The sequence below is a fragment of the Malaclemys terrapin genome, chromosome 17, assembly GCF_027887155.1.
Source record: "Malaclemys terrapin pileata isolate rMalTer1 chromosome 17, rMalTer1.hap1, whole genome shotgun sequence".
NCBI lineage: Eukaryota > Metazoa > Chordata > Testudines > Emydidae > Malaclemys > Malaclemys terrapin.
Genome location: NC_071521.1, coordinates 13,017,942 through 13,044,730, shown reverse-complemented (window position 1 = coordinate 13,044,730; position 26,789 = coordinate 13,017,942). Strand labels below are relative to the sequence as shown.

General features: G+C 44.4%; 2 protein-coding genes across 5 annotated transcripts in view; one reads left to right on the top strand and one right to left on the bottom strand.

Annotated features, from left to right (window-relative positions):
* The window catches only part of ZER1 (zyg-11 related cell cycle regulator), a 28,211-nt gene extending 25,171 nt beyond the window's left edge, over positions 1 to 3,040 (bottom strand). For both annotated transcript variants that reach the window (XM_054007173.1, XM_054007175.1), the window contains exon 1: positions 2,907 to 3,040. The gene's annotated coding sequence lies outside the window, so the exon portion shown is untranslated. The remainder of the gene's footprint in view (positions 1 to 2,906) is intronic.
* Positions 3,041 to 7,723: 4,683 nt separating this feature from the next.
* Positions 7,724 to 26,543, top strand: TBC1D13 (TBC1 domain family member 13). 3 transcript variants are annotated; one of them, XM_054007275.1, is made up of 12 exons: positions 7,724 to 7,805; positions 9,047 to 9,120; positions 10,109 to 10,149; positions 10,694 to 10,755; positions 11,112 to 11,211; positions 13,121 to 13,203; positions 13,376 to 13,535; positions 15,920 to 16,130; positions 16,876 to 17,039; positions 19,017 to 19,177; positions 19,556 to 19,613; positions 20,616 to 26,543. In XM_054007275.1, the coding sequence occupies exons 1-12, from the start codon at positions 7,783 to 7,785 to the stop codon at positions 20,679 to 20,681; spliced, it is 1,203 nt and encodes a 400-aa protein (XP_053863250.1). In that variant the 5' UTR covers positions 7,724 to 7,782; the 3' UTR covers positions 20,682 to 26,543. The 3 variants fall into 3 exon arrangements, with proteins under 3 accessions (XP_053863250.1, XP_053863251.1, XP_053863252.1); XM_054007277.1 differs by lacking the exon at positions 7,724 to 7,805 and adding an exon at positions 7,929 to 7,992; XM_054007276.1 differs by lacking the exon at positions 10,109 to 10,149.
* Positions 26,544 to 26,789: the final 246 nt, after the last annotated feature.

Genomic DNA, 26,789 nt, shown 5'->3' with positions numbered 1-26,789 from the left:
CCCAGCAATCAACAAAAATCTTATATAGGATCTGGTTAACTCCAAGGATGGTAATGGGAGATGGAGCCTTTCCCTTCTAGTGATGGTCTTGCAGGTCACACAATTCTATTCCGGGCCACGTTGGTAGCAACTGAATGTCATTACCTCTCAATGCCTGCTTGATGGCTCCAATACCCTGGTGATGGGTGCAGTATAAGGAGATAAAGGGATGTAAAATGAGTTGGTGGTCTCAGTCCAGTTCACAGAGGTCACAGACTGTGTCTTTCTATATGTTTGCATATCGACTAGTACAACAGGGTCCCAGTCCTGATTAGCACCATTGGATGCTACTGCAATGTAATCAGATGACTGATATTTCATAGAACTGGGGAGCAGAAATGATCCGTGCTTTAATCCCTTAGCTCCCAAGAACCACCACTATTACCATATGCAAAAGGCACCCCACTCTCCTCTAGGGGGAAGGGATCAAACTATCACTACAGAGGAACACTCACCATGATGTGTGTTAGAGTTGTGCCCAGAAGCTTCAGCTGAGATTTGGGCCCCATTGTGCTGTACAAACACAACAATAGAAGACCCTGCCCTGAAGTTCCTAACTAGAGGCACAAGGCGACAGGGAGGGGGGAAATAAGGGGCTCTCTGATGGGAACACAATGTTACATGCATTTACTAGGTATAGGCACCATATCTGTAAGTGAACTAGAGCTATTGGGGGAGGGATAGCTTGGTGGTTTGGGCATTGGCCTGCTAAACCCAGCATTGTGAGTTCAATCCTTGAGGGGGCCATTAGGGAACTGGGGCAAAAATCTGTCTGGGGGTTAGTCCTGCTTTGAGCAGGGGGTTGGACTAGATGACCTCCTGAGGTCCCTTCCAACCTTGATATTCTATGATTCTACTGCCTAGCCATTATCATAAGGTGTGGGCTCTTCTAGGCCAGCTGACTGGTTGTCTACCTGGCTACCAGATTGTCACCCATGGTTTCCAAGGTGGGCAATTAACTGCTTGGGGTGTGTGAAGGATCAAGGAGGTGTGTGGGGGATGCACACAGTGACCGAGAGACCACTATAACCACAGCTGCACAGGTCAAGTACTGATTTCCCACCCTGGCAGGTCCCCTTCCATCTTGGAAGAGGGTTGATCTAAGGGGACAGACTTATTTCCAACAAGCTTGTTACCAATGTGCCCCATGATGGCTAGAGCCATCAGCCCCATCCCAGGCAGCTGGGGAGTAGGACACCACCCTCAGCATTCAAGGAAACTATGAGACACAGCATTCCTCCACCCCCAGCCTCCCAGATCCAAACAGCCACTTCTGTGGTTGCTGCTCCTCAATGAGATACATCTGCATTTTTAAGACATTCTCAGCTTCACCCACATGAGAGGAACTGGTGCTGCTGTTCTCACACTTAGGAATGCCTGTGTTAGAATTTGTATCTTGGACTTCAGCTCAATCCCCTCTCCTATTACATGCTCTCTTCAGCCTGGTGCTTGAGGCTAGGCCAGATTCATTGTGGCTCAGTGCCAAGGTGTGTAACCTTCATATTTGCTGCTACAAAGATGATTGGCAAGGCTGACTCTTTCAGCATCATGAGTTTGCCCACACAGAGGGCATAACAAATATTAGTATGAACAGATCACAAGGGATTATTTAAAATAACAGATTAAATGTAAATCCAGAGCTCAGCATAGGTTACATTCTGAAGGAAAACTACATTGTCAATTTATATTGCATTTACACAGCATTTCACAGTTCCAAAGCACTTAACAAATATTAACTGATCATCCCAACTGTTGCAGGAGATATCATCATCTCTATTTTACAGGTAGGGAAAATGAGGCACAGAACGGTTCAAATATTCATAGTGTCAAAGCTATGCTGAGAATTTAGGAATTCTTTGGTGCTCATCCTTTGCTCAGACCACACCAAACATCATAAATCAGATTATAAACAGGGAACAGGTTGCCATTTGTATATGACTATGGCGCAGATACTCCTTTTAAAGTTAAAATACAGTACAAGATCGTTGCTGCTGTTTGCAAAGGTCACCCATCCAGCAAAATGTCTCCAGAAAAGCCTGTTACGATTCGCATTAACACTGTGCATCACCAGATCACAATGGCCTCCAAAGATATTTTGAGCTGTTTCACCAGCCTGCAGAATGGTCCCTGTCAAAATCAGGTCTTTCTGTCCCTTGAAGGAAGGGACAGACAGGGCGAAACTCCCTTCTGCGATACATACATCTGCCTCTTTGGAAGAGCTGCTGTGCCTGTTCCCAATCTGTTTCAAAGGTCACCCCATAAAACAGCTTCATGAGAGCTGCCACCCTTTTACCGGATCTCTCCTGCAGGACATTGTATTACAACATTGTCATGAATGAGTCATGATACAGTTCCACGAGTGCCAAAAGACATTTTGGGGCTGCTTTAATGCCCTTCAAGACGTGCAGAGTTCCCACGGAAATCGGCTCTAGAGCTTAGGTGCAGATCATGGATCCACCTCTGTCATGTGTCAATCCCGGGAAAGGAGGAGGGTCTTTGCTCACTCCTTTCCAGCGGGCAGGAGTCCGATTGGGGATCCCTGGTAATGGGGGGACGGTGACCCCTCTCTTAGGGGGTCACCCACAGTGGGGAATCGTGTCTCCCGAGGGCGGATCCAGAGGATACAATGCTCCCTCCCGTGCCCCTGTGGGTGGGTGGTCAAATATCCTCCCCGGGGCAGTGGGTGCGTGTGACAGGTCCCGTCCCTCACCCCGGCCAGTGGGGGGGATCCCGGGTCTCTGACCCGCGGCAGCCTGGGGATCGGGTCCCCGCAGTGGGCGGATCCGGGAACGGGATCGGGTTCCCCCGAGGCCGGGTACCTCCGGCTAGCCCCGCATGCTCTTATCTCCGATCTCCCCGGCACCCACCTGGCCCGAGGCCCCTGCCCGGCTCCCTGGGTAGAGGGGATCCAGGTTCGTTCCGGTTCCGGTCCCCGGGGGCGGGGGTCTGTGTGTCCTCCTCAGGGTCCGCTCCCGCCCCCCCCTCCCCGCAACAGCCTCCGCTGTCAACAAATCCACCCGTCACTTCCGCCACCCGGAGCCCGAGACCGTTTTTCCCGGGAAACAGAATCCCCACGCAGAACGTTCCGCTGCCTGGGTAGAGGCCAGAATTCCCCCAGCCCACCCCGACCGCCCCTATCGCCCGAACCCCAGGGACCGGAAGGGTGACACGTCCCCCTGCGCGTTATCCCCTGGGAACTTGGGAAATCCCATCACATTGCAGCCTTCCCTCAACGCCACAAGATGACATCACATCATGAGAGTTTCCTTGTGCAGCATGGTGACATCATGGCACAGTGAGATGACATCACAGCCTGATGGTGTCCCAGCATGGTGCGATGACATCACACTGTGATGGTGGCCTGGCATGGAGAGAGAATAATACCTAGCTCTTACGTACATTGAGTTTTTTATCAGTAGATCACAAAATGCATTATAAAGGAGGATAATACCATTATTGCTGTTTTACAGATGGGGAAACTGACACACAGATGAGGGAGTGACTTGTCCAAAGTCACCGAGCAGGTCAGTTGCAGAGCAAGAAATAGAACCCACATCTCCTGAAACTCAGTCCATTGCCCTGACAGCTAGGCCACATTGCATTTTGGCATGATAATATGATTGCATTGTGGAAGTATTCAATTGTTTCACTGTTGTGTCAGAAATACAGGATGTTGGGATAATGTTGCATTGCATTTTTATTACATTGTATCTTACCCTAATGCTGTAGCATTGTGCCAGATTGATTTTTATTGCAGTGTGATGACATTCTTTAGCATGATAATTAGGGCTGTCAGGTAATTAAAAAAATTAATCACAATTAATCACGCTGTTAACAATAGAATACCATTTATTTAAAATATTTTGTGATGTTTACTACATTGACAGATATATTAATTTCAATTACAGCAGAGAATACAAAGTGTACAGTGCTCACTTTATATTTATTTTTTATTAAAAATATTTGCACTGTAAAAAAATTGTATTTTTCAATTCACCTCATACAAGTACTGTAATGCAATCTCTTTATCATGAAAGTTGAACTTACAAATGTAGAATTATGTACAAAAACTGCATTCAAAAATAAAACAATGTAAAACTTTACAGCCTATAAGTCCACTCAGTCCTACTTCCTGGTCAGCCAGTCACTCAGAAAAACAAGAACAGGAGTACTTGTGGCACCTTAGAAAAACAAGGTTGATTACAATTTGCAGGACATAATGCTGCCTGCTTCTTATTTACAATGTCACCTGAAAGTGAGAACTGGCATTTGCATGGCACTGTTGTAGCTGGCATTGCAAAATATTTACATGCTGTCCCTTCATGCTTCAACCATCATTCCAGAGAACATGCTTCCATGCTGATGGGTTCTGCTTGATAACATTCCAAAGCAGTGTGGACTGACTTATGTTCATTTTCATCATCTGAGTCAGATACCACTAGCAGAAGGCTGATTTTCTTTTTTGGTGGTTTGGGTTCTGTAGTTTCCCCATCAGAGTATTGCTCTTTTAAGACTTTTAAAAGCATGGTCTACACCTCATCCCTCTCAGATTTTGGATGGCACTTCAGATTCTTAAACCTTGGGTCGAATGCTGTAGCTATTTTTAGAAATCTCACATTGTACCTTCTTTGTGTTTTGTCAAATCTGCTGTGAAAGTGTTCTTAAAATGAACATGTGCTGGGTCATCATCCGAGACTGCTATAACATGAAATATATGCAGAATGCAGGTAAAACAGAGCAGGAGACATACAATTCTCCCCCACCAAAGGAGTATAGTTACAAATTTAATTGACACATTATTTTTTGAATGAGCATCAGCATGGAAGCATGTCCTCTGGAATGGTGGCGGAAGCATGAAGGCACATATGAATTTTTAGCATATCTGGCATGTAAATACCTTGCAATGCTGGCTATAAAAGTGCCATGCAAACGCCTGTTCTCACTTTCAGGTGACCTTGTAAATAAGAAGCAGGCAGCAGTATCTCCCATCAATGTAAACAAAGTTGTTTGTCTTAGTGACTGGCAGAATAAGAAGTAGGACTGAGTGGACTTATAGGCTCTAAAGTTTTACATTGTTTTGTTTTTGAGTGCAGTTATGTAACCCCCAAAAAATCTGCATTTGTAAGTTACACTTTCACAATAAAGAGATTGCACTTCAGTACTTGTATGAGGTGAATTTAAAAATGCTGTTTCTTTTATCATGTTTACAGTGCATATATTTGTAATAAAAATAATAATTTAAAGTGAGCACTGTGCACTTTGTATTCTATGTTGTAATTGAAATCAATATGAAAATGTAGAAAAACATCCAAAAGTATTTAATAAATTTCAATTGGTATTCTATTGTTATAAGTGCGATTAATCGCGATTAATTTTTTTAATCACGATTATTTTTTTTAATCAAGTGAGTTAACTGCGATAAATTGACAGCTCTAATGCTAACATTGCATTTTACCATGTGATGATGTTGCATTGCACCACAGTGACTTGTGTTGCAGTGTGATGACATGCTGTGACCTGATGTTATCACATTTCTATATCATGATATTGAGTTGCATCCTGATTATGATGGTTTACTTTGCACCATAATGAGGTGGTGTGATGTGAAGATATTGGAGCATGATGTTATAGTAGCTGAGGCTGGCCTGATATGAGTAATTAACACATGGATGTTGAGATGCAGCATAATAAATCTTAAGATACACGCTACTTCCAGCTGTGATGACACTTCGATACACCTTGCTGCATGACACAGTTACATTTTGACACGTTTGCTTCCCGAGTGGGAGATAATGTTTCTTCCAAGTATGACAATACCGAGTCAAAATATCATCCTGTAGCACTGTGTCTTGTTGACTGACTGTCTCAACATGCCAAATTGGTTCACCCTTAGCACAACAGTGCAGGGGATGGAATGAGAAATATAGGTCAAGGATATAAAATCTAACACCCCGGCTCTTAGGTGTAGTGCCTCAGGATCTTCAACATGCACAGCAAGCAAGACTTTGGCTTTTAAATTCATGGACAAAAGACTTCTACAGAATAAACTGCCTGGAATGCATTTTCAAATACCTCTAGTTTAATTATATTTTGTTCATGAAGAACAGTGGATTTCTCATTATCATCTTCATTGTGTTCCTTCAGTGAATGTGAACATGAGTTCATCCTGCCACAGCAACACTTTGCCATCAACTTCAGCTGCTATATGGCTTGAGAGCAAAATAGGAAATTATCCTTTCCTTAGGAATCTTTCTGGATGAAAAATGCAATGTAAATAAAATTGTGTACTGAAATCCTCCACTATGGGAAAATAAATATATATTTATATGTTAAATTTTATATACACCCACAGATGATGTCAGAGGATTCTTTGAGCCAAGAAATGAGTGAATTCTGGCTGCTCAGACCAGAGATGACATCTGAATTTAAGAAAGGAACTAAAAATCTCCTGGATTATTAAAAGAGGAAAAATCTGGGAGAATACAGTGAAAAAATTACTTTAGAGAATGCAGAGTTCCATGCAGTCCCAGCTAAACTGAATAATTCCATACCCTAGTGGAAATTTTAGTAGATCCATTCTGATCCTTCAGTGGGTCTCTTGGTTTCGTTTGAAGGTCTAATAAGCTCATAATGTAGCAGGCTCCATTGTTGATCTCTGAGCTGAAGCCCTCCTCTTTACCAACTGCATTAACCCTACAGGCCCTTTTCCTCCAGCCTGAGACAGAAGGTGATTTAAGTGATCCACACACAGATTCTTCAAAACCTTAATTTTTCCTAGCACGTTTTGGTAAGCCCAATTAGCTCCATCTGTGGTCTGGGAGAAGCTGCAGCATGCTCTCTGTCTCTCTTTCTCTCTGACACAGAGACTCGTTTCCAGCTGCTGCTAACAACTCACTCAACCCCCTTTCCTCTTCTAAGCCTGAGTCCTTTAATGGTTTAGCATCCCTTTTTATCCTAGTCTCTGTCCTAGAAAGAGTAAACCTTGCTAGTTGGACAGAGCCAGGAAATGGCATCCTCAATTAATAGCCATTGTTTTCTTAAGGAGCCTTGTTTCTGTAATTGTTTCTCCCCTACCAGCCTCCTTTGATTTAACTTTATGCACTCAAGCAGGATAATATCAAACAGGTAAATGGAGGTGTATATATTTATTAAAAAAAAAATACATCGAACTCCCTCATTCTCCACAGGCCCCAATTCCACCCAGGGTCTGCAGGCTCTACCGTAATACAAATCTCACTAGTACTCTTGTCATGACAGTCCACAAGCAAGGTTTGAATTGAGAAGGGACCAGGGAAAATTTGTTCCCATCCTCTTTCTGACAACATTTAAATGAATTAGTTCAATAGCTATGGGGAGAGGATTCAAAAGGAAAGCAAGTTCTCTTGCTATCCAAGCCCTGTGGACAAGTTGGGCGCTGGAGCTGTACCCAAGATGATGAACTTCCCTTTCAGGCTGGGGCATGCTGCTGTATCTAAATCACTCCCCTTCGGTTAGAGCCATTACAGGGTCAAAGGTAGTCTTGTCTGGCCCCTCAGGGAGGGAGCCGAGCCCCAGGGCCCAGCAGGTAAGGGCGCTGGCTGCGGGGAGGCGGGGCCAGGCAGGGGAGGGGCGGGGCCTCTCACCTAGGCCCGGGGCGGCTATTTCCGCAGGGCCCCGCCCCCTCCCCGCCTGGGGCCGGGTTTCCAGCCGGACCGTTTATTCAGGGCGCGCCGGCCGCCGGAGGCGGGGGACCGGGAAGTCATCATGTCGAGTCTGCACAAGAGCAGGTGGGGGGCCGGGGCCCGAGGAACCCCCGGGGGGCGGGGTCCGGCCCTGAAAGCGGCCCCCTCCCGGAGCGAGGGGCTCTTCCGCCGCGCCCCTGCTTTCCCTGGCCGCTGGTGTCCCCCCAGCCCGCCCCTCCCCCGGCACATCCTCCCAATCGAGGGGGCGCCCCATAACTGAGCCCTGGGGCAGGTGTGTTCTGGTCCCTGCACCCTCCTGCGGGGGAGGGGCTGGCACAGCCAGGGGGAGGCTGCTGTGGGTGAGATCCCCCCCCCCATCTCCGAGGTGGGGGGTGGTCTCTGCTTGCGGTTGGCGGCTTTCAGCAGGGTGTGGGCTGAGGTGTGAGATGCTGGGGTGGCTTCTCGGGGGGCACTTCAGAAAAAGGGGGGGGGGTATGCGTCAAAGTGGCGTCAGCATATAGACCTGTTCTATGTGATTCTGTTCTGCAAAGTCCGGGTGGATGAAATGGGGCAGTTGTGGTGCCCCATAACAAATGATGTTCCTGCACAGGGCGAAATATCTGAGCCGGAGCACAGCCTTACAGACCATTTGTGATGCGTGATTCTGCATTTAACGGAAGTACAGGCTTTCTCCTCTTTGAGTGCAGCTTCACTAATGCAGTGTTGTGGAAATGCTGGCACCAAAAATTAGGGGTTTTGAGGCTTATTCAAAGGTTCCCTAAAGCTGGAGTGTCCCAGCCTTTCAGTATCGTTGTAAGATGGGAAACTTCAGTACCTAGGGAAAGTCTGAGGCAGGCGCTATTACATACGGCTGTTTGCTTTTGCAATCTGCCTCACTTATTGTACGTGCAACTGGAAAGCAGTTGTGATTAAAAAGTCCTTATCAGAACAAAAGCAAATTATGTTTTTGTAACTATTTACAATGTATGTCATGTGGTGTAAGTGCCCTTGAAATAAGTAATCTTGAGTGCAAGCCAGGGATGAGATTCTCTCAGTGAGAGACCTCATGAGCCTAAACTCGAGAGCTATACAGATTTTTAATAGTAACTGCCTATTCTGAGTGTCTAGGCAAGTCCTCAGTGTATATCTGTTATGTCTAGCTGTAACAGCCAATGGGGTCAACATGGCCAGAGCTTTGATGCCTGGCTGGCAGAGGTATTTGTGCTGTGATCATTGCAGGAAAGCAAGCTGCAATATAACTCTGATACCTTCACCTAATCACCTGACTCATCCTTGAGTCTGTCATCTTTATATCATTTGTGTGTGTGGCCATACTTCTTTTGTAGGATTGCAGAATTTCAGGATGTCCTTGGGGAACCCGAGATTGTTCTGCAGAAGCTCCGTGAACTCTGCTTTAGTGGTAAGTGACTTCTGCAAAACTTTGTTGCATGGGCCGCCACAAAGCTTCTACAGCAAGAATGTCCAATCCAGGCCTATATTGACAGTTTGGTAACAGACTTGGTTGTTGCGCCTATTTTGCTGTAATAGATTTGAGCTAGTTGCAGATACTCCTTTCAAGATGGAACACTGAATGATGGGGCCTGTAGTCTCTAGGCCTTGCAGCTGTGTTAAGTATGAAGACAACTGAGACCTATGACTTGTGGGTTGTATTTTAGCCACACTTGGTCTGAAGGTCTGCACTCTGAGGTACTTGATACCACAATAATGAGTGCAGTGTAATGCCTAGTTAGTGGTTCCTGAGATCTTTAACTTGCTTTCATCCAGAGCTGCTACTATCTTTCCAGTGGATAAAAATAATTTGAAATCTTAAGCATAAGATGTCAAACTCCACTAGATGATTAGCTAATGTTAAGTAAGCAAACCTCATCTGTGCTGCCACTAAGTTACCAGTGTCATAAATGTTTAACAAAGCAAGCATGTCACAAACCAAAGACTAATGGATATGATTAAAAGAGTTACCAACTGTTTGAATGGTTTAGAGGCAATTTTAGCTGTGCAATATATGGTCTCTGAAGCCTTCAGATGTGGGCAAAAAACTCTTCTTCCGTCTCTCTCTCTAAAATATCCACTAATTTCTCCACTCAAGACACCATCTGCATATTTCACTGGAAGCATTCCTTCCTTTGCTCCATGGACCATATAATTTTTTCCCTTACGCTTAGCCTAGTCGTCTTCTCTTGCAAGAGCCAAATATGCAAGTCACTTTTTACTTGCTGTATTAACGTTTTTTTGGTATGCCATAGAGCTTCTCAATATCTATGTAAAACTCCTTGCCAGCTTGAAAAGTGCTGCCCTCCTGTTTGCTTGGTGACATCGGCATAAATGCTGCATAATGCAGTGAAAGGGCTGGGACTAACTTAATTGACTCTGCCTGATGTATTTCACAGGGATTCCTTTTGATGGTGGGCTGCGCTGCCTCTGCTGGAAGGTGGGTTTTGCTTGGGGCTTTTCTTGTCTTCTGTAAGTTACCCTCTGGATTGTTTGTTTGATTCTGCAAAGTTTTGTGCATTTACAAGCAAAACAAATTGGCTTAACGCTATCTAAGAAGCTACTGTAAATCAACAGCTCTTGGTTGCTGAACAATCAGGGAAATTTATTCTAGCTAATCTGAGATGACAGTAACAGACACACTTGTGCGGGGGGAGATCATTTAGGCAGATTGTTGGGTGGGTCTGTACAGCTTTGGTGCATCTACAGCACCCGCTATTACACCCAGTGGGGTTGAGTTACTGGATTTGCTACTTAAGTGGAAGGAATTTGCTATGCCTTTTTGCAGGGTGATGTTAAAATGTATCCTCCAGACACTGATGGCTATAACTTGATAAAGTACCAGTCATTCTTCAGGAAGATTCCATCTTCCTCAATGAGCCAGTTCTAATTCCAGTCACCCCCCCCCCCCATTTGTTTCACTGAACTTCTAATTGTTAATACCTTCTGCTTCAAGGAGTAACGTGTGTGTTCCTTCTGTCCAGATCCTCTTGAACTACCTCCCTGTGGAGAAGGCCTTATGGAGCACCTTGCTGAAGAAGCAGAGGTGATGATCTCTGTACTCTCCAGCCCTAATACCTTTGTGGCGTAGAGGCCCACAGCTTCTTAGCTGTCATTAGCATTTGAAAAAATATTCCGATTTCTAAGGGAGCCTGTAAAATTAGCTACTTTCGTGTGGAAGGAAAAAGTATTGTTTCCCCCCTGTTAATTCTACAGACTGCCCCGGAGGTTAATGTGATGACCTTTCACAGTTGAGCTGGAATTCTCAGGGGAAAAGGTCAAGTGCTCCCTGTCTGAGCAGGGGGGCACAGAGGGACCTGTCTGGGTTCAGGCGGATGTCTTTTTCGTTTTTTGTATTTTATCTTCTGGTTTCTAACATGACTTCCTCCTCTCCTTGTTAAGGGAGCTGTATTCCCAATTCCTGAAGGAAATGATTATTCAGCCTGGGATAGCGAAAGCCAACCTTGGTGTCTCCAGGGAGGATGTGACCTTAGAGGACCATGTAAGTATAGTTTGGTCTTCATGCGGAGGGAAGTTCTTGTAAGTTTCAAACTGATCTTGGGGTGATCCTTCCTGCTGGCTTAATAGAATAAAATATTTTGAGAACCTAGGAATGGGGCGCTGAACCCTTATGAGGGTGTCTGGCTCAGTGACTTCCAGACTGAAAAAAGCTGTAAAATACTGTCCTAGGGTAACTTATCCTTTCCTTTTTCCCTTTCCCACTACCATCCTCAATGAGATGCTTGTCCATGCAATAGACTTCAAATGGGAATAAAGGATCAATATGATTAAAGACTCAATGGAAGGAAGTCACAGCATGGAGCTGCTAGCAAAACGAATCTCTCCATTTAACCTGTGAAATCCTCTCCATGGATAGAAGGCAAAACGGGCCAGTCTAAAACCAGAGTATAAGAGAAGCAGCATTGGCCAATGGTTAGACTACGGGATTGGGAATCAGAAGACTTTTATTCCCAGCTCTGTCACTGATTTGCTGTGTGACTCTGGTAGTCACGTCGTCTCTCTGTTCCTCAGTTTCCCCTCTGTAAAACTGGATTAACAGTAATCCCCTTGGAAAAGTGCTTTGAGAGCCACTTATGAAAAGGGTTATTACACTAAAGGATCGATTTTTTTTTTTTTTTTTTTAAAGTGGTCAGAGGAAAGTGCAAAGTGGGGTAACTGCTCACACACCTCTTCTCCTACCCCTGCCTCTCCTGTTAGTAGCCAGTCATCTGTGTCAGTTTGATCTTTGGAAGGGTTCATACTCTGCCTGGCACAATGGTTCCCAAACTAGGGGCGCGGCTTGTTCAGGGTAAGCTCCGGTGGGCCAGGCCGGTTTTTTTACCTGCCGCGTCCGCAGGTTCATCCGATTGCAGCTCCCAGTGGCCGCGGTTCGCTGTTCTCCGTCAATGGGAGCTGCAGGAAGTGGCGTAGGTCGAGGGATGTGCTGGCCACCACTTCCCGCAGCCCCCATTGGCCTGGAGCGGTGAACCGCGACCACTGGGAGCTGTGATCGGACAAACCTGCAGATGCGGCAGGTAAACAAACCGACCTAGCCCGCCAGGGGCTTATCCTGAACAAGCCGCACCCCTTGTTTGGGAACCCTGGCCTGGAATGTTTGTGACACTCTGAGCTTTAACTTATTTGTTACTGTGACCTTTGAAGTTCTTGGAATGTTTGCTTTTTTTTTGTGTGTGGTATTTTTTTCCCCATCACTCAGATGTCTTTCAGATGAGTGTTACATTCCATTAGTACAGTTTTGGAAAGTCCTGTATCTGAGCTTGTCTTACGTGTATGTTGTGATTTCCTATGCTTAGTCTATTCCACACTTCCCTGGTCTTGGGTAAACTTGCATCAGCTAAACTTTGCACTAATCCACCCAAGCTGGTAATGTTTCGTCAGGCTTCTCGGAGTTCAGATAATCATTACACTGTAATCACTATGTTAACTATGCAGTGCACATATACAGTGACAGTACCTCTTGTAGCAGTTAATATGGAAAATCTCCCTCTCACTGGTTGGGGCTGTAACCAGAATTCCTGTTAACACAGGTTAGTGAAGCCTGACTGCAGCAGCGAATCCACAAAGACACACGAGAATGGATTTGGGAGAGTCTGCTCATACTGCTCTGCAGTGGTTGAAAGTAACCACATAGTCTTCACTGGCCTACCAGACGTGTGCTGACTCATTTAGGTGGGCCAGTGCCCATAAAGTGTCAGCTGCCCAGAGAAAACACCCCTATCTGTCTAGCAAATCAGGCTTTAAACATGGCTCTCGCTAGAAAGGCAATAGCACAATTTTCCTGATCAGTGTAGGCAGAGCTAAAAGGCCTCACCTCAGCTTTCAGCAGTGACAGGCTCGCTTGTCAGTAAAAGATGAACTTACCATGTTTTATGTGATGTCTTTTTGTGCAGCCACTCAATCCGAACCCAGACAGCCGATGGAACACTTACTTCAAGGACAACGAAGTGCTGCTGCAGATAGACAAGGATGTCAGGTGTGTGTAAATAGCTGGCCCCTCTAGAGGGGAGGAATAACAGTGCAGTTTACGTACTCGCTGCATCAGGAATACAGAATATTTCATGTTATCAAGCCCCTTCTGTTTCACATGGCACCCCTCTGCTTCTAAAAAACCCATTTAATTTGGTTTCCATCTTTTTCCACCCCAGGAGGCTGTACCCTGATATGGCATTCTTCCAGCGCCCAACTGACTACCCTTGCTTGCTAATCCTGGACCCCCAGAATGAGTTTGAGACTCTCCGCAAGCGGGTGGAACAGACGACACTCAAGTCACAGACAGTGGCACGAAATCGGAGTGGAGTCACAAATGTAAGATCTGGCAAGGAGCTTTCCCTGTGCTTCTGGGATGTGGGATGAGCATGTTGTGATGGGGGTGGGGGAAGGTGCGTGCACTTCTGTGGCACACTTGCCAAGATGGTTGCCAGGCTGGCCTGTTAAAGAGACTCTGCAGTTCTTCCTTACGCCACCTCCACATATGGTGTGGGTTCTTGTATTCCTGCCGGAGGGTGTTGCTTCTCCCCTTTCTCCAGAGGGATGGGCTTGACTGAAGAACACTTTTTTGATAAAATTCTACAGCTTCAAGTCTCTCTCACTCCTACCTGCAGAGAGAGGCTAAAATCACCCTGGTTTGTGGGCAGGGTGCTAACAGTTACACGTCAAGTTGATCCTGTCTGTAACTGCAACAGATGTCACAAGCTCAACAGTGACCCTAGATGAGTCCCCCATATCCACTCACAAGGAAGAGTACACATGGATAGCATACAGTTCCAGGCAAGGAAGGGTGTCACTGAGACATGGAGAACTTGAGCTGCTCTCTAGGTGGAAAGGAATTCTCCTTTCTCTGTGTGTTGAGCTCCTGAAATTTCCTGCTCACCCAACAGGTTTTATTTCTCTTTTTATTGATTACATTGGTTCTTCTGTACTATGCTGTTCGGCATGTTTGACAGCACAAAGGGAATTGAAAGTTGATGTGCTGCTTTCTCTTGAATTGTTTTTTATTCTGGCTTCTGTTGGAACAGAATCTTTTCTGTTGAGTTCACTGAGCTCCAGGGGAAGTGTTCACAGCTCCTGCCCCTGATTTATGTGTTCCCCTAGATGGGCTCTAAGGGACCAGAGGGTTTAAGAACAGAAGACAAATTGATCTAGTCTCCCAGAGCCTGAGATGTAACAAGCTGATACGATTCATATACTTGAGACAGCATTGTAGTCAGCTGCCATTTATCTCCCTTATTCTCTTCTGAGTGCAAACATCACTCATAAGAACGTAAGAGCAGCCAGACTGGGTCAAACCATAGTCCATGTTGCCCAATATCCTGTCTCTGACAGTGTCCCATACCAGAGGTTCAGTGGGAGTGTACAGAACAGGGCAATTATGGAGTGAGCCACTCCTGTCTTCTACTCCCAGCTTCTAGTAGTCGGAGGTTTAGGGTCACCCTGAGCATGGGGTTGCATCCCTGACCATCTTGGCTAACAGCCACTGATGGACTTATCCTCCCTGAACCTGTCCAGTTCTTTTTTTAACCCATTTATGGTTTTGGGCAGGACAACATCCCCAGTTAGCTGTGTGGAAAGTTACTACTTCTTGTTTGTATTAAATCTGCTGCCTGTTCATTTAATTTGATGACCCCCTGGTTTTTGTATTGTGGGGAAGGGTAAATAACACTTCTCTATTCATTTTTTCCATACTATTTGTGATTTTTATAGACCTCGATCATCTCCATTTATAGCTTTTGTTTTTTGTTTTAAGCTGAACAGCTCTAATGTTTTTAGTCTGTCCTTGTATGGAACTCAATTTATACCCTTGATCATCTTTGTTGCCCTTTGTGCTTTTTGCAATTCCACTATATCCTTTCTGAGATGGGGCAAACAGAACTGGAGACAGTATTCAAGGTATGGCACATAATGGATTTATAGTGTCATTATGATATTTTCTGTCTCTTTCTATCCTTTTCCTAATAGGCTAACAATATTTTAGGAACTTTTTGATCACTGCTGTGTGTCGAGGGGAAGCTTTCAGAGAACTAATTGCAGTAACTCCCAAGATCTTACTTGGGTGGACACAGCTAATTTAGAATCCATCATTGATTTTGTGTGTGTGTGTGTGTGTGTGTGTGTGTGTATAATATAATATAATAATAATATAGTTGAGGTTATTATTTTTTCCAAATATGCATTACTTTGCATTTATTAACATTGACTTTCATCTGCCATTATGTTGCCCCATCCCCCATGCTCATACCTGCCCAGCGCTGCTTTCCCTACATGGATGCTGCACTTCCCAGCATCATTCTAGAACAGATACAATAGCACTAGTGACTGATGAATACCTTGCTAATGTGACAGATCACTTCTCTTCCTGCCTCTCTAATGTAGCAGTCTTCCCTTACATGGACATTGAGCTTGTGTTTTTGATTCAGGGTAGCTGTCCACTGCTGAACTAGCTTATTTGTTCTTGGAAAAGACTTGCCAGCCTGGCTTCCTTTTACTTTTATGGCAGTAAGTCTTACAACTGACTGGGCCACCATCTAGATTTAAGGATTAATTACTGCCTGGAAAGGGCATTTGCTGTTGGCTACTGGTTATCTGGGGGAGTGGAGTGCCTGAAGTTAAATTCCTGCTCCATGGAAAATTTATTGCCTATACAAAATGGGTGCCCAGAATAATTTTTCTTATGTGTTTACCTTACCCTTCAGGTGAGTTCCCCTCTTAAAACATCTGCTCCGAATTCATTGAATGAGTATGAAGTTCTGCCTAATGGCTGCGAAGCTCACTGGGAAGTGGTAGAACGAATCCTGTTCATCTACGCCAAGCTGAATCCTGGGATCGCATATGTCCAGGGGATGAATGAAATAGTGGGGCCTCTTTACTATACCTTTGCTACAGATCCCAACAGTGACTGGAAAGGTAAGCAGTTAGAGTGCCTGAGTGACTTACACCATTCCTGGCAGCAGTTGTTGCAGGGAATGGTTATCAGAGCAGTTGTGGAGGAAAACTGGCAGGCTCTTCCCATACCAGGTCCCTGATGAAAGGGGGTGGTTCTGAGAGAGTGCTTGAAAAGAGCTTCCTGGGAAGTACGGGAATCCTCTCGGATGCACTTCTGTGACAGCCTGGGAAATCTGGCTGTCAAAAATGTATGAATTCTGGTTTTATGAACTGTCATTGTGCTCCATGTACCTCAGATCAGCCATTTCCTAACGGGGACTTTCAGGTGCTTCACAGACCCTACCTAGACAACTGTTAAAGGAACATGCAGACTCATTAACATTTACTATGGCCTTGCAATGAGTTGGCTATAGGGATTGGCTGAACTGCAAGAAACCAGTTTTTCCAGTGGGTAGTAATCAAGCAACAGATCACCTGAGGGGCATGGAGGGGCTGATCAGGAAGGTCACATGACAAGGTACTGGAAGGCTTGGGAGAGCCGATTCTAGCTTTCAGGAGGTAGGCAATTGGACTGCAGGGTCCATGCTGCTAAGAAAGGGGTTAGACATGGGGTCTGTAATGGAGTGTGTGCCTGCTCAGTCCTAGCAAGCCAAGAACATGTGGGACCCAGTACCACAGGCTGGTTAGTGTCTAGCAGGGGAAACTTATCAAGGTTGCAACAGCTTCCTTCCGCACTTCTGTTATCGCTCCTATGTGTCTTTTTCAGAACATGCAGAAGCAGATACATTTTTCTGCTTCACCAACCTAATGGCTGAGATCCGGGACAACTTCATTAAGAGCCTGGATGATTCTCAGTGTGGCATCACTTACAAGATGGAGAAGGTTTACTCCACCCTGAAGGAGAAGGATGTGGAGCTGTACTTGAAACTGGTGAGGAGTTAGACATTCATCTTGCACCCCTCATTGGAACAAGGAATAAGATAGGACAAAGATCCACCACCCATTTCCAGACAGAACTTGCTTATTTTGTAACAGTGCCCAGGTAGTACAGTGATGGCTGCTTAGAAGTGTTTTGATGCAACTAAAGAGCTTTTGTTCTCAGGGATAGGCTTTCTTGAGAGTGATGCAGGGTTGAGTATCTACAGGACAAACTGCTCTTGCCACATTGAGCATTTAGCCCAGGTTATATTGATGTAGCAAATACTTTGTCCTCTTTTTAGAGGTGGAAATCTGTAACTTATTTACTCTAAAGCTGCTAACTGGGGCAGAAAGAGGTGATTTGTCCAATGTCTCTGGCCATCTGGGTCAATGGCTTAGCTGGGAGTGGTGAAACTCAAGATCTCCTGAGTCTCTGGACTCTGCTTTTGTCATTAGGCCAAACACACATGCTCTTGCAAAGTTCCTTTTCAACCTGGAGTTACAGGTTTTTTTCACAGGGGGAACAAATTCTTGTACTTTACCTCCATTGCCATCATATGTCCCAATAGCATTCACTTCATAAATTACAGTGAAAAATTATGGCAGTTCAATGATAAATCAAAACTCGGTAATAGTAATGCCATCCTGTATATGTAATGTTTCCTTCCTGTAGCTCCCTTCCTCCAAGGATCTCAAAACACTCTGCAAACTCCTCCTAACACTCCTGTGAGGTGGATAGAGGCAGTTGCAGGTCTTATGGAATGCAGCAGTTGTCTAACAGTACAACAATGCAACACAAGTTTAGGATGGAAAAAGTAGAATATTGTTTCTAAATGAAACTGCAGGGAGAACTTATGGGAGGCAGAATGTAGTTACGAGAGTTGGAATCTGGTGAATATTAGGCTTTAGCTTTGTGTGTGTGTGTGCGCGTGTGTATATATATGTATGTGTGCGCGCGTGTGTATATATATGTATGTGTGTGTGTGTGTATATATATATATATATATATATATATATATACACACACACACACGTATATATATAAAAAAATCTTAATATGACTTCAAGTGGTCGTACTCTGTCTTCTGTCAGCACATGGTCACACTCCACCATGCTGGTTCAGGGGGAAGAGTGTCACCTACTTAGTCACTAGCAGCACTTCCTGATGGCCCCCAATAGATGTTCCGTAGATGTCTCCCATCTGTAGAGCCCTGCAAATTTGCAGATATCTGCTTTATATCCGCGGACCATGTTTGCGGATCGCATATCGATGCGGATCCAAATTTTGTATCCGCACAGGACCCTACCTGTAATCTGAATACTGAACTGACTTGATCTTGCTTAATTTGTGAAATATATGGACCACAGTAGAAAGTAGCTAAAAGCTTTGAGTTTCAGTCTATTGTCTGCCAGTATAAACTGTGTCTGGAGAACTCTGGTCTGTGTGATTTTTATGCTAACCTTCCAATAGCCTTCTAATCACTAGGGGATTTTTAGAGTCATTGAAAGGAGAGGAAGTACTTCTGATCTAAACCCTTAGGAGAAATGAGGTGTGTGGGGCTTTTTTTTTTTTTTTTTTTTTTTAAGGAGAAATGAAATTGAATTAGCTTAAATGCCGGAATTGCAATTTATGAAAGTAACAGTTCCTACGTTCCATGATTTAGCAGGAATCATGCCCAGGTTTCTGTCTGAGCCATAGACACGTGTATGGAGAGGTGTCCTTCAGAGCACTGTAATTTGAGGGGGTGGTTTTATGGAGAGGCTTTGAAAGGAGACATGGCATAGTATCTCCTAGCAAGAGGCTATCAAGAGACTTTGAAGCAGAGAGGTGTAACTGTAAAGAACAGGCAGATTTCTCCATATTGCACTGCAGGACACTAGCCTATAATCAGGTTACTAAGAGGATGCCAAGGAGGCAGTGAACATCCATCTTTCTTTTCCAGTTCATTACAAGCAATTAATTACTGACTCTGTCTGTCTATCCAAAAGCAAGAGCAGAACATCAAGCCCCAATTCTTCGCCTTCCGTTGGCTGACGCTGCTGCTGTCCCAAGAGTTCCTGTTGCCAGATGTCATCCGTATCTGGGATTCTCTCTTTGCCGATGACAACCGCTTTGATTTTCTATTGCTTGTCTGTTGCGCCATGTTGACGTGAGTGCTGTGACAGCTGACGCTGAGGATGTTGACTCTAGTGTGCTCTCCCCTGCCCCACAATTCACAGCTTGTTTCCTAAAGCTCAGTCTCCCCCATGCTGGGTAATGTAAATATGGGCTGTGTGTTCCTCCACCCCATTCTCTGCTTGAATCCACAGATATAGGGGTCTCTCTTGCACGCAAGAGACATGCGGAGGGGGCTCTGGTGAAAGGATGTAGCCATTCTTTCCACAATGGCAAAAGAAACAGGGCTCTTAAGGAAGGGTGGGAGGCACGTGGTGAGCCATACGCATCTTAGTGACTGACTTTTGGGATGTTTTTGGACCAGGTACTAAAGAGGCAAAAAGTACTTGGATTAACATACTCTCTCTTTCAGACTAATCCGAGATCAATTACTGGAAGGGGACTTCACTCTGAACATGAGGCTGCTACAGGTAAGTACAAAAATACATCAGGAATGGGGAGGCAGTAGAAGAACTCTTTAAATAGGAGATTGTCCTCTTGTACAATACTTGGATATGATACAGGCAGCCCTTCTGGAATATAGTTACCAACCCTCTGCTGATCATAATGAAACCATGTGTTTGAAAAATCTAAACACTTAGCAAACTTCATGGTGTGGTATAAGATCAAGCATTAACTTCTACTGCACGCTCCCTTTAATTGGAAAATCCAGTGAAGCCACTCCTGGCCAATAACTCTTAATAACAATACTTCTGTTTACTGGCTGTGCCTTTTGGGTGTTTAGGCTTCTTGGGATCGGTCTGATGCTGCTTCTTACTGTTTGCTCCTCTAACAGCAGCCTTTGCCTCCATAGCTGATTTGCAGAAAGTGGCTGTATGGCTACCTGTTCCTGGCTGTTAATTTGCTCTTTCAACTCCAGTTATAAATGCTGGACACCTTGCCACTAGCAGTAGGCTCAGTCCCTGCCCCAGAATAGAGGATTCCTTCTCCTAACTCCTTGGTCAGTCTAGTAACATGCTGGGCCCATCAGCTGCTCAGAGAGCAGCATTACTTTTAAAATGTTGTCTCTTAATTAGGAGTCCCTCAAAAGAGGATGAAAGGCCATGTGTTGGAGGGGTCCTGATTAAGAGAATTCTAATGTATTACATAAAAAAAATATTATTTTGGATCCTTGCATCCTTAATACAGATTCCATAATGGAGCTAGTCATTGCATAAAGCCAACTTAACCCCACATTCAGGACTACCAAAATAATCGAATGTCCTGTAGGTTGTACAAGACTGATCAGTTACAAAACATAGAAGGAAATTGTTACCTCCATCGTTAAAGTCACCTGGAGTAAACATCTAATTTATAAACACCAGGGCATCCATTGGGCTGGCCAATGACATTGCAGAGAGTCTCTGCCCTGTTAAAAGGGAGAATAGGTGCAACGAACATTAAGAAAATAAATCAATTCCTTTTTAATGCAGGATTATCCCATCTCTGATGTACACCTGATTCTGAAGAAAGCGAAGGAGCTTCAGGACTCCAAATAGTCCATAGGCCTGGCAGTGTGCATGAGAGAAACTGTGCAGTAGTGTATCCTAGGAGACTCCTTCCTATATGTGGTGCGTCGTCAGAGCTCCTACAATCTCTGCTGGGCATTTGGTTTTGTGTTCCAGTAATTGGCCTTCTTGAAGACTTCCTTCTACTCTATTAGGTCAAGGACTGCCTATTTCCCCAGCTAGTCAGGTCCTGCACTCCAGGTTTTCCTAATCTCAAACAACTCCACACTGCCTGAGCAGTGCTTTGTATTTTTTTAATGACTAAGTTTGGGAAGATGGAAATTGTTTAGCTACATATCTCTTGAAGTCTTATGAAATGAACTTTTGTGATCATAGCATTATGGAAGCATGTGCTCGTGCACAGGAACTTCTGCATTAGGGGAAGGGACAGGCTGGGACCAGTGGGATTTCGGTGAGTATAGAGAGAAGAACGTCTCCATGTAAATACAACATGTCACTTTGATGTCCTGCATCCGGCTGGTTTGAGTAGCTGCTGGATTTTGTTCCTTTCTGTCTGCATCTTCTCATCTCTTTTGGGTGCACAAAAAAAGTCCAGTTTCCTCCTGGTGGGTGGCAGATGTGGATTCAAAACAGCAGAGTCTCTTCCATGGGAAAGAGACTTTAAAAAGCTGGGATGGGAGAATGCTATTGCCGCTGGCTGCTTTGTGCAGTGAGATTATTTGCTCTCCAGTAGAGTCTGCCCCAGGATTGCCTTATCAAGGAGTTGTCTCCTTGGTGCTGAGTTTACTTGGAAGTTGGAACTAGATATGTGGTTTTAATCAGTGTAGTTCAAAGAAGCCTTATATTACTCACAGCCTTAGAGCAGGGTCCCTGCTGCTGCTGAGACTGCTCGTCTGGAGCTGTGTTCAATGCCGCTTCTATGGATCGTGCTTCACCCTAATTCAAAGGCAGGATATCTAACTTCAAGCAGGCTCATGAAGTACAAGGGAAAGGCCTCCAGTCCCGTGCTGCAAACATAGGTGTCTTCAGAGGAGACTTATTAACAGGGATAATAATGGTTTTGCTCTTAAACTGTTTTTGCATAATATTACCCAGAACACTCCAAGCCTTCTATCTAAACCTGGATAAGCTCTAGTCACGTAATCTTCGCGTTGTCCTGTGGTACTCTTTGCTGGGAAGTGACTCAAACTCACAGATCAGATTAACATCAAGCCAATCTCTGGATGTGATCTACTGGAGCAATTCAGTGGGAATACCTGGTCCCTTGCGAGAGTCCCCTTCCCTATGGGCAGTTCCTAAAGGAGGGAGAGCCATGTGCTGTGGGGACAGTAATACAGAGGGGGATATTTATTAATGTACTCCATTCAGATACAAAGGATCCGGCCAGGTCTGCATAAATTGAGATTAGTATAGGGTAACCTGTAGCCTGCAAATAGTGTTGGAATGATCGGAACTCCTGACCCACATTTCGAGTCAGGGTGATGGCTATGGAAGAAACTTGAGTAGCTGAATATTCCAGCTGTTGCAAGAGCTCCCAAGCAAACGCTAACCGGAGGTGCTTTACTCTCCCCGTTAGTGAAGTGCTGGATTGTCTCTGCATAGCTGTCAATGTGGGGACTGTTCTGTATTTATTTAAGTGTTTTGCATTATGTCTCTTTTATTAGAGGTCAATTTTTGTGCTTTCTCAGAGGTCTGCTCACCCTGCTGATGAGACCTGGTAGCAGACTAGCCATAATTGTACCATAACTGGGGGGGTTGGCAGCCTTCAGATGTCTGGTTCATGCTGTGTTCCAACTCCTAAAGACTGGTCAAAGTTCTGTGTAGCTTAGTGAATTTCTAGAGGGAGAGTTTATCTTGATGTTGGTGTTGGGGCTGTTAGCCGCTCTGATAGTGCCTGACATTTTTACTCTCGTACGCCTGTGCTGCTTCGGAGTAGCAGTTTCTGTGAACCAGAATAAATGTGCTAGTAAAAAGGATGCAGCAGTGTCTTTCTGCTTGGAGGTGGAATTTTAAACAAAGTGGTTGGTGGCCCTTTTACTGAAATCCTTCCTATGGGATAGACTCTTTCCCATAAGAAACGGGGCGGTTGAGAGAATACCATGGCTCTCACAGTTTACGAGCAACGATGGCTGCTCCCCATGCCTTTTAATCACTGTCTCTCTGTTGGGCAGCGGCTGGTCCAAGAGACCATGTGATCCATCTACGGAGCTCCCCTGTGCTAGAGAGAGGCCAGTACTAACTAGCCTTTTGTAATTGTAAAGACTGTTGCTGCACACAGACATCGAACGAGATGATCAGCTCTGGAATCATTGAGGCTTGCCTGAATAAGGACTGTAGGATTGAACCCCAAAAGTGGAAAACTTATCCAAAATGCTCTGGCCTCAGAACTGCACAAGATGTCCTCCATTAAAAGTGTTCCCCCCGCCCCAATCATTTATTTATCTGAAGCTTACACATGGTCTTTTGTAATGTTTCATGGTACCTGGGGTGTGTGGATCACACTTGCCTTAAAAGGAATCCACCCCATCCCCATCCCTCCCTCCCCCCAGGCATGTCAATATGGTGATAGTCATGGAATGTAACTTGTTTCTTTTAATAGTAGATGAATAATGGTGGTAGTCAGAAGAGAAAAATCTTTAATACACTCTGAAATGCTATGTAGGTTTCTTTACAATACATTCATTTGCGATATCATAAATTAGGTCTAAAAGTTAAACTTGTGGGAAGATTGTTTTTCAATGCATGTGTTAAATAGAAACCTTTTACAACTGTAGGGGAAGTGAGAATTTATTAAGTTTCCTCTTTGGATTTAAATATTCCCCTGCTGTGTCTGCAACTCAAATGTTGCAGCACTTTGTTGGTGTATGAGAACTTGAAAAGGACTTTGACTATCCTCTCTGCTTATTCATTCTGAAGGAAGTGAAGAAAGCAGATGAGTGGTGAAGAGTTGATCTGTTAAAAATTTCAGATGGTTGTCAAGGAAATGTCTTTTAAACCTGACCACGTCCTTTTTAAAGAAGGGAACTAAAAAAAATCAAATGGTAACCTGGTTTAGGGCCAAAGCCAACTTCTGCTGAAATCAATCGAGTCTTCCTGTTGGGAGCTGGATCAGATGTTTAAGGAACAGCACCACAGACATGAGTGAAGAGGCCTGGAACTGATTCAGTTGTGTAGCCTTCTGCGTTGCTGTATGAGATACTTGATTTTGGGTCTTGCTGCTGTCTTCAATCTCCCAGCTGGCTGGGATGCACTGCTTAGGACCGTGTTGTAGAGTCACCACACAAATCCTGTCCATCCTTCTTAAGGAGCGACGAGTGGTGCTAAATGGAAATCTCTGGATTGGGGTGGTGGCTGTAACTGAGGATGAGAACGGAGAGCCTCACCTTTCAGTAAAGGGTTACAAATGGCACCCCAGCAGAAAACAAATGGCAGAGATGCACCTTAGATGTCTCCCTCAGAAGAAGCTTGTGGCTGTCAGCCCAGACTCCTTAGTTTTTGCTGCTCGTTTTGATTAAACTCCATTTTTGGGGGTCTCCTCCTCTTTGAACATCATAGGGCTAGAAGGTTTTATTTATGATGGCTTAGTGAGTTGGAGCTGAACGTCTGTAAATGAAGGAGAGGTTCTCTAGTTGACAGTGAAACAAAATGTGTGACAGCATAGAAGATGTGGGGAGGAGAATGAGGGGAGCTCCCATTGTAGTTCCCAAAGTCAAGACTAGAGAATGTGTAACACATTCTGATACAATTTGTGAGGCTGTTTGTTTCCTACTTGAAAAGGCCTCTCTTCATTAGTAACCTAGATCCCTTATTATTCTTTAAAACTGTGGGCGGTGAAGGGTTTGCTGTGTTGATATTTGAAGGGAGGGAGGCTGTTTAAAGGACTCATTAATTTTTTCCAGTGGTACTCTGAGGTTATAAAAACAGCTGACTCATTGTAGTATGGGGCTTATTGTCCGCTTTATGGAGCCAACAAACACTATTAGTTGGGAGGAAAAAATTTCACTGGGAACCTATGGCAGCCCTTCTGATTAGTTACCCTAACCCTCATTCCTCAAATCATTTTAAAGCTGGACAGTATTAACTAGCCCATTGTCTGGTATCTTTGTGCATATAGTGGCTGCCACAGACCTATGGGATAGGAGAAATCTGAGGTGGGATTCATGTCTCCATAGCCTTTTCTGTGACAGGAGCAGCTGTAAGAATTTTAATGCATAATTGCTCTTTCTTGAAGTGCTGGGGTGTGTGTGTGGGGGGGAGCCAAATACACAGGTGGAAATTTAAATACCTTAATCACTGAATTCATTAGCTGCTCACTGTATACAAATAACTCGTCAAGAGCAGGATCATTACCACTTTGGTTGAAGCTTTTCTCCATCAGGAGGAAAGGCAGGAAACTAAGCTGGATGGTTCAAGAGATGGGGATTGGTCATAAGGGAGAAGGCCAGCACCCTGTGCCCTCATACCCTCTCCCTGGAATCTTGTAGCCTTCGTAACTGGGAGGAAATGGGATAGCAGAGTATAATCCTGAGGTTGGTCATCTTTGTCAGGGAAAGGTGGAACTGTTTTTTTCAAAGCAAGTGTTGTTGGCTAGATTAACTTGTCGCTGGAGTTTAGAGGTCCAAGCTTGAATTATTTACAGCTCAGCAATGGGTGGAGTGAAAGTCAGAAGCTGCTATAGGTAGCACAGTGGTATTCAGGAGTACAAGGGCTGTTGCTCCTTTTAACTGAGTATTTGGTGACTTTTTGTATGTTTTAGCCATTTAGAACTTTTTTCTAAAATGCCCTTTTGCAAAAGGGCAAATCTGGTGATTTATACAAGTTCATTTTTTTTCCCTTTTGGCTGTTTAAAAAAACAACACACACCTCTCCAAAAAGGTATGGAGAACACATCTGTATGTCATGCTTTTTCCAGTGTTTAAAGTGCTTTTTTTAAACACTATTGATTTTTGATGAAGTTCCCTTCAGCTAAACAGAGGGTTTTGTAATGATGTTATCTGCTATCCATAACAATATGAGACTCCCCCTAGCCACAGACTGCTCAGAGTTAAAGCTGCTACATGTGATATATTACAGTATTTCTAAATGCCCTCTTCTATAGTAACTGTGAGGGACGAAACAACATGTGCTAGTTTGATGTCAGTAGAACTAATCTCAGTCCACTGTATTCTGGGAGTCTGTCAGTAGCACAGGGTTCTGCATGTATAAGCTAAATCTACCCACCACCACTGCCTTATTCTTTTTCTTAGCAAGATTATCCTATTTGGCTTGTTACTCTGAGCCTTCCTCTATCTATTTCTGCAGTACGATGGTATCTAGTGGGATAGGGAGTGGTGGTGGTGTGTTAAAGGAGGTGGTCCAAACTTGAATTCACAAGGCCCAGAGTGTATCCTCTGATTTATCTACAGGGAATATGCTTAGCAGGGAACAAGCATTTGTAGAGAAAGCTGTTGCTTGGCAATATTTCGGAGGCTGCACAAATGTTCCTAATGGGAAGGCCTGCTTGGACCATATTAGCTGCTGAGGGTCACTGACTTTGCAGTACAGATCTAAGCATCACTGTACAAGCCTGGACAGGTAGAAGCGAAAGTTGTTTTTCTGTTCCCCACCCCGAACCCCCAGGACAGTTGCCACAAATCCAGTGGAAGGAACATGCTGGTACCTCTAACTGAAGAAGGGAACAAAAGATCCCTGATATACAATGCCATATTGAAGGCTAGGAGGTGGATCCTTTACAACACAAAACTGGTCTTGCTGTTTATTACCTTTGCTTTTTATTTCTATAACTTCTCCCATGAACTACAATTATCCATCTGTAATGTCTGTAATTCTTTTTTTCCATAAATGCTGTTTTGTTGATTTGTCATAATAAATATTTTTCTTTGCAAATACTGATATGATCTTTTTCTTTCCCACAGTCTCCTTTGACAGTGTCAGTACAAAGAATTGTCTAATGTTGGGCGGGGGGGGAATCAAGCTATTCATGGTGTGAAAGTGGGCTGAAGAAACTGAGGTAGGAAAAGAAACTGTTGTAGTCTGTTTATGCTTTAGGATCTGAGACGGAGAGGAGATGGACTCTAACAGATCTCATCCAGCTCTAGCTATGGGTAATGCATCTTAGGTTCCTTGTAAGAAGTGAAG

What these genes read in the sequence shown, in the direction of transcription:
- TBC1D13 (XM_054007275.1), top strand. Translation starts at nt 7,783, where the DNA reads ATGTCGAGTCTGCACAAGAGCAG. An exon ending in TCCCAACAGTGACTGGAAAG is followed by an intron (nt 16,131 to 16,875) that starts GTAAGCAGTTAG and finishes TGTCTTTTTCAG; the next exon opens with AACATGCAGAAGCAGATACA. An exon ending in GTCTGTTGCGCCATGTTGAC is followed by an intron (nt 19,178 to 19,555) that starts GTGAGTGCTGTG and finishes TCTCTCTTTCAG; the next exon opens with ACTAATCCGAGATCAATTAC.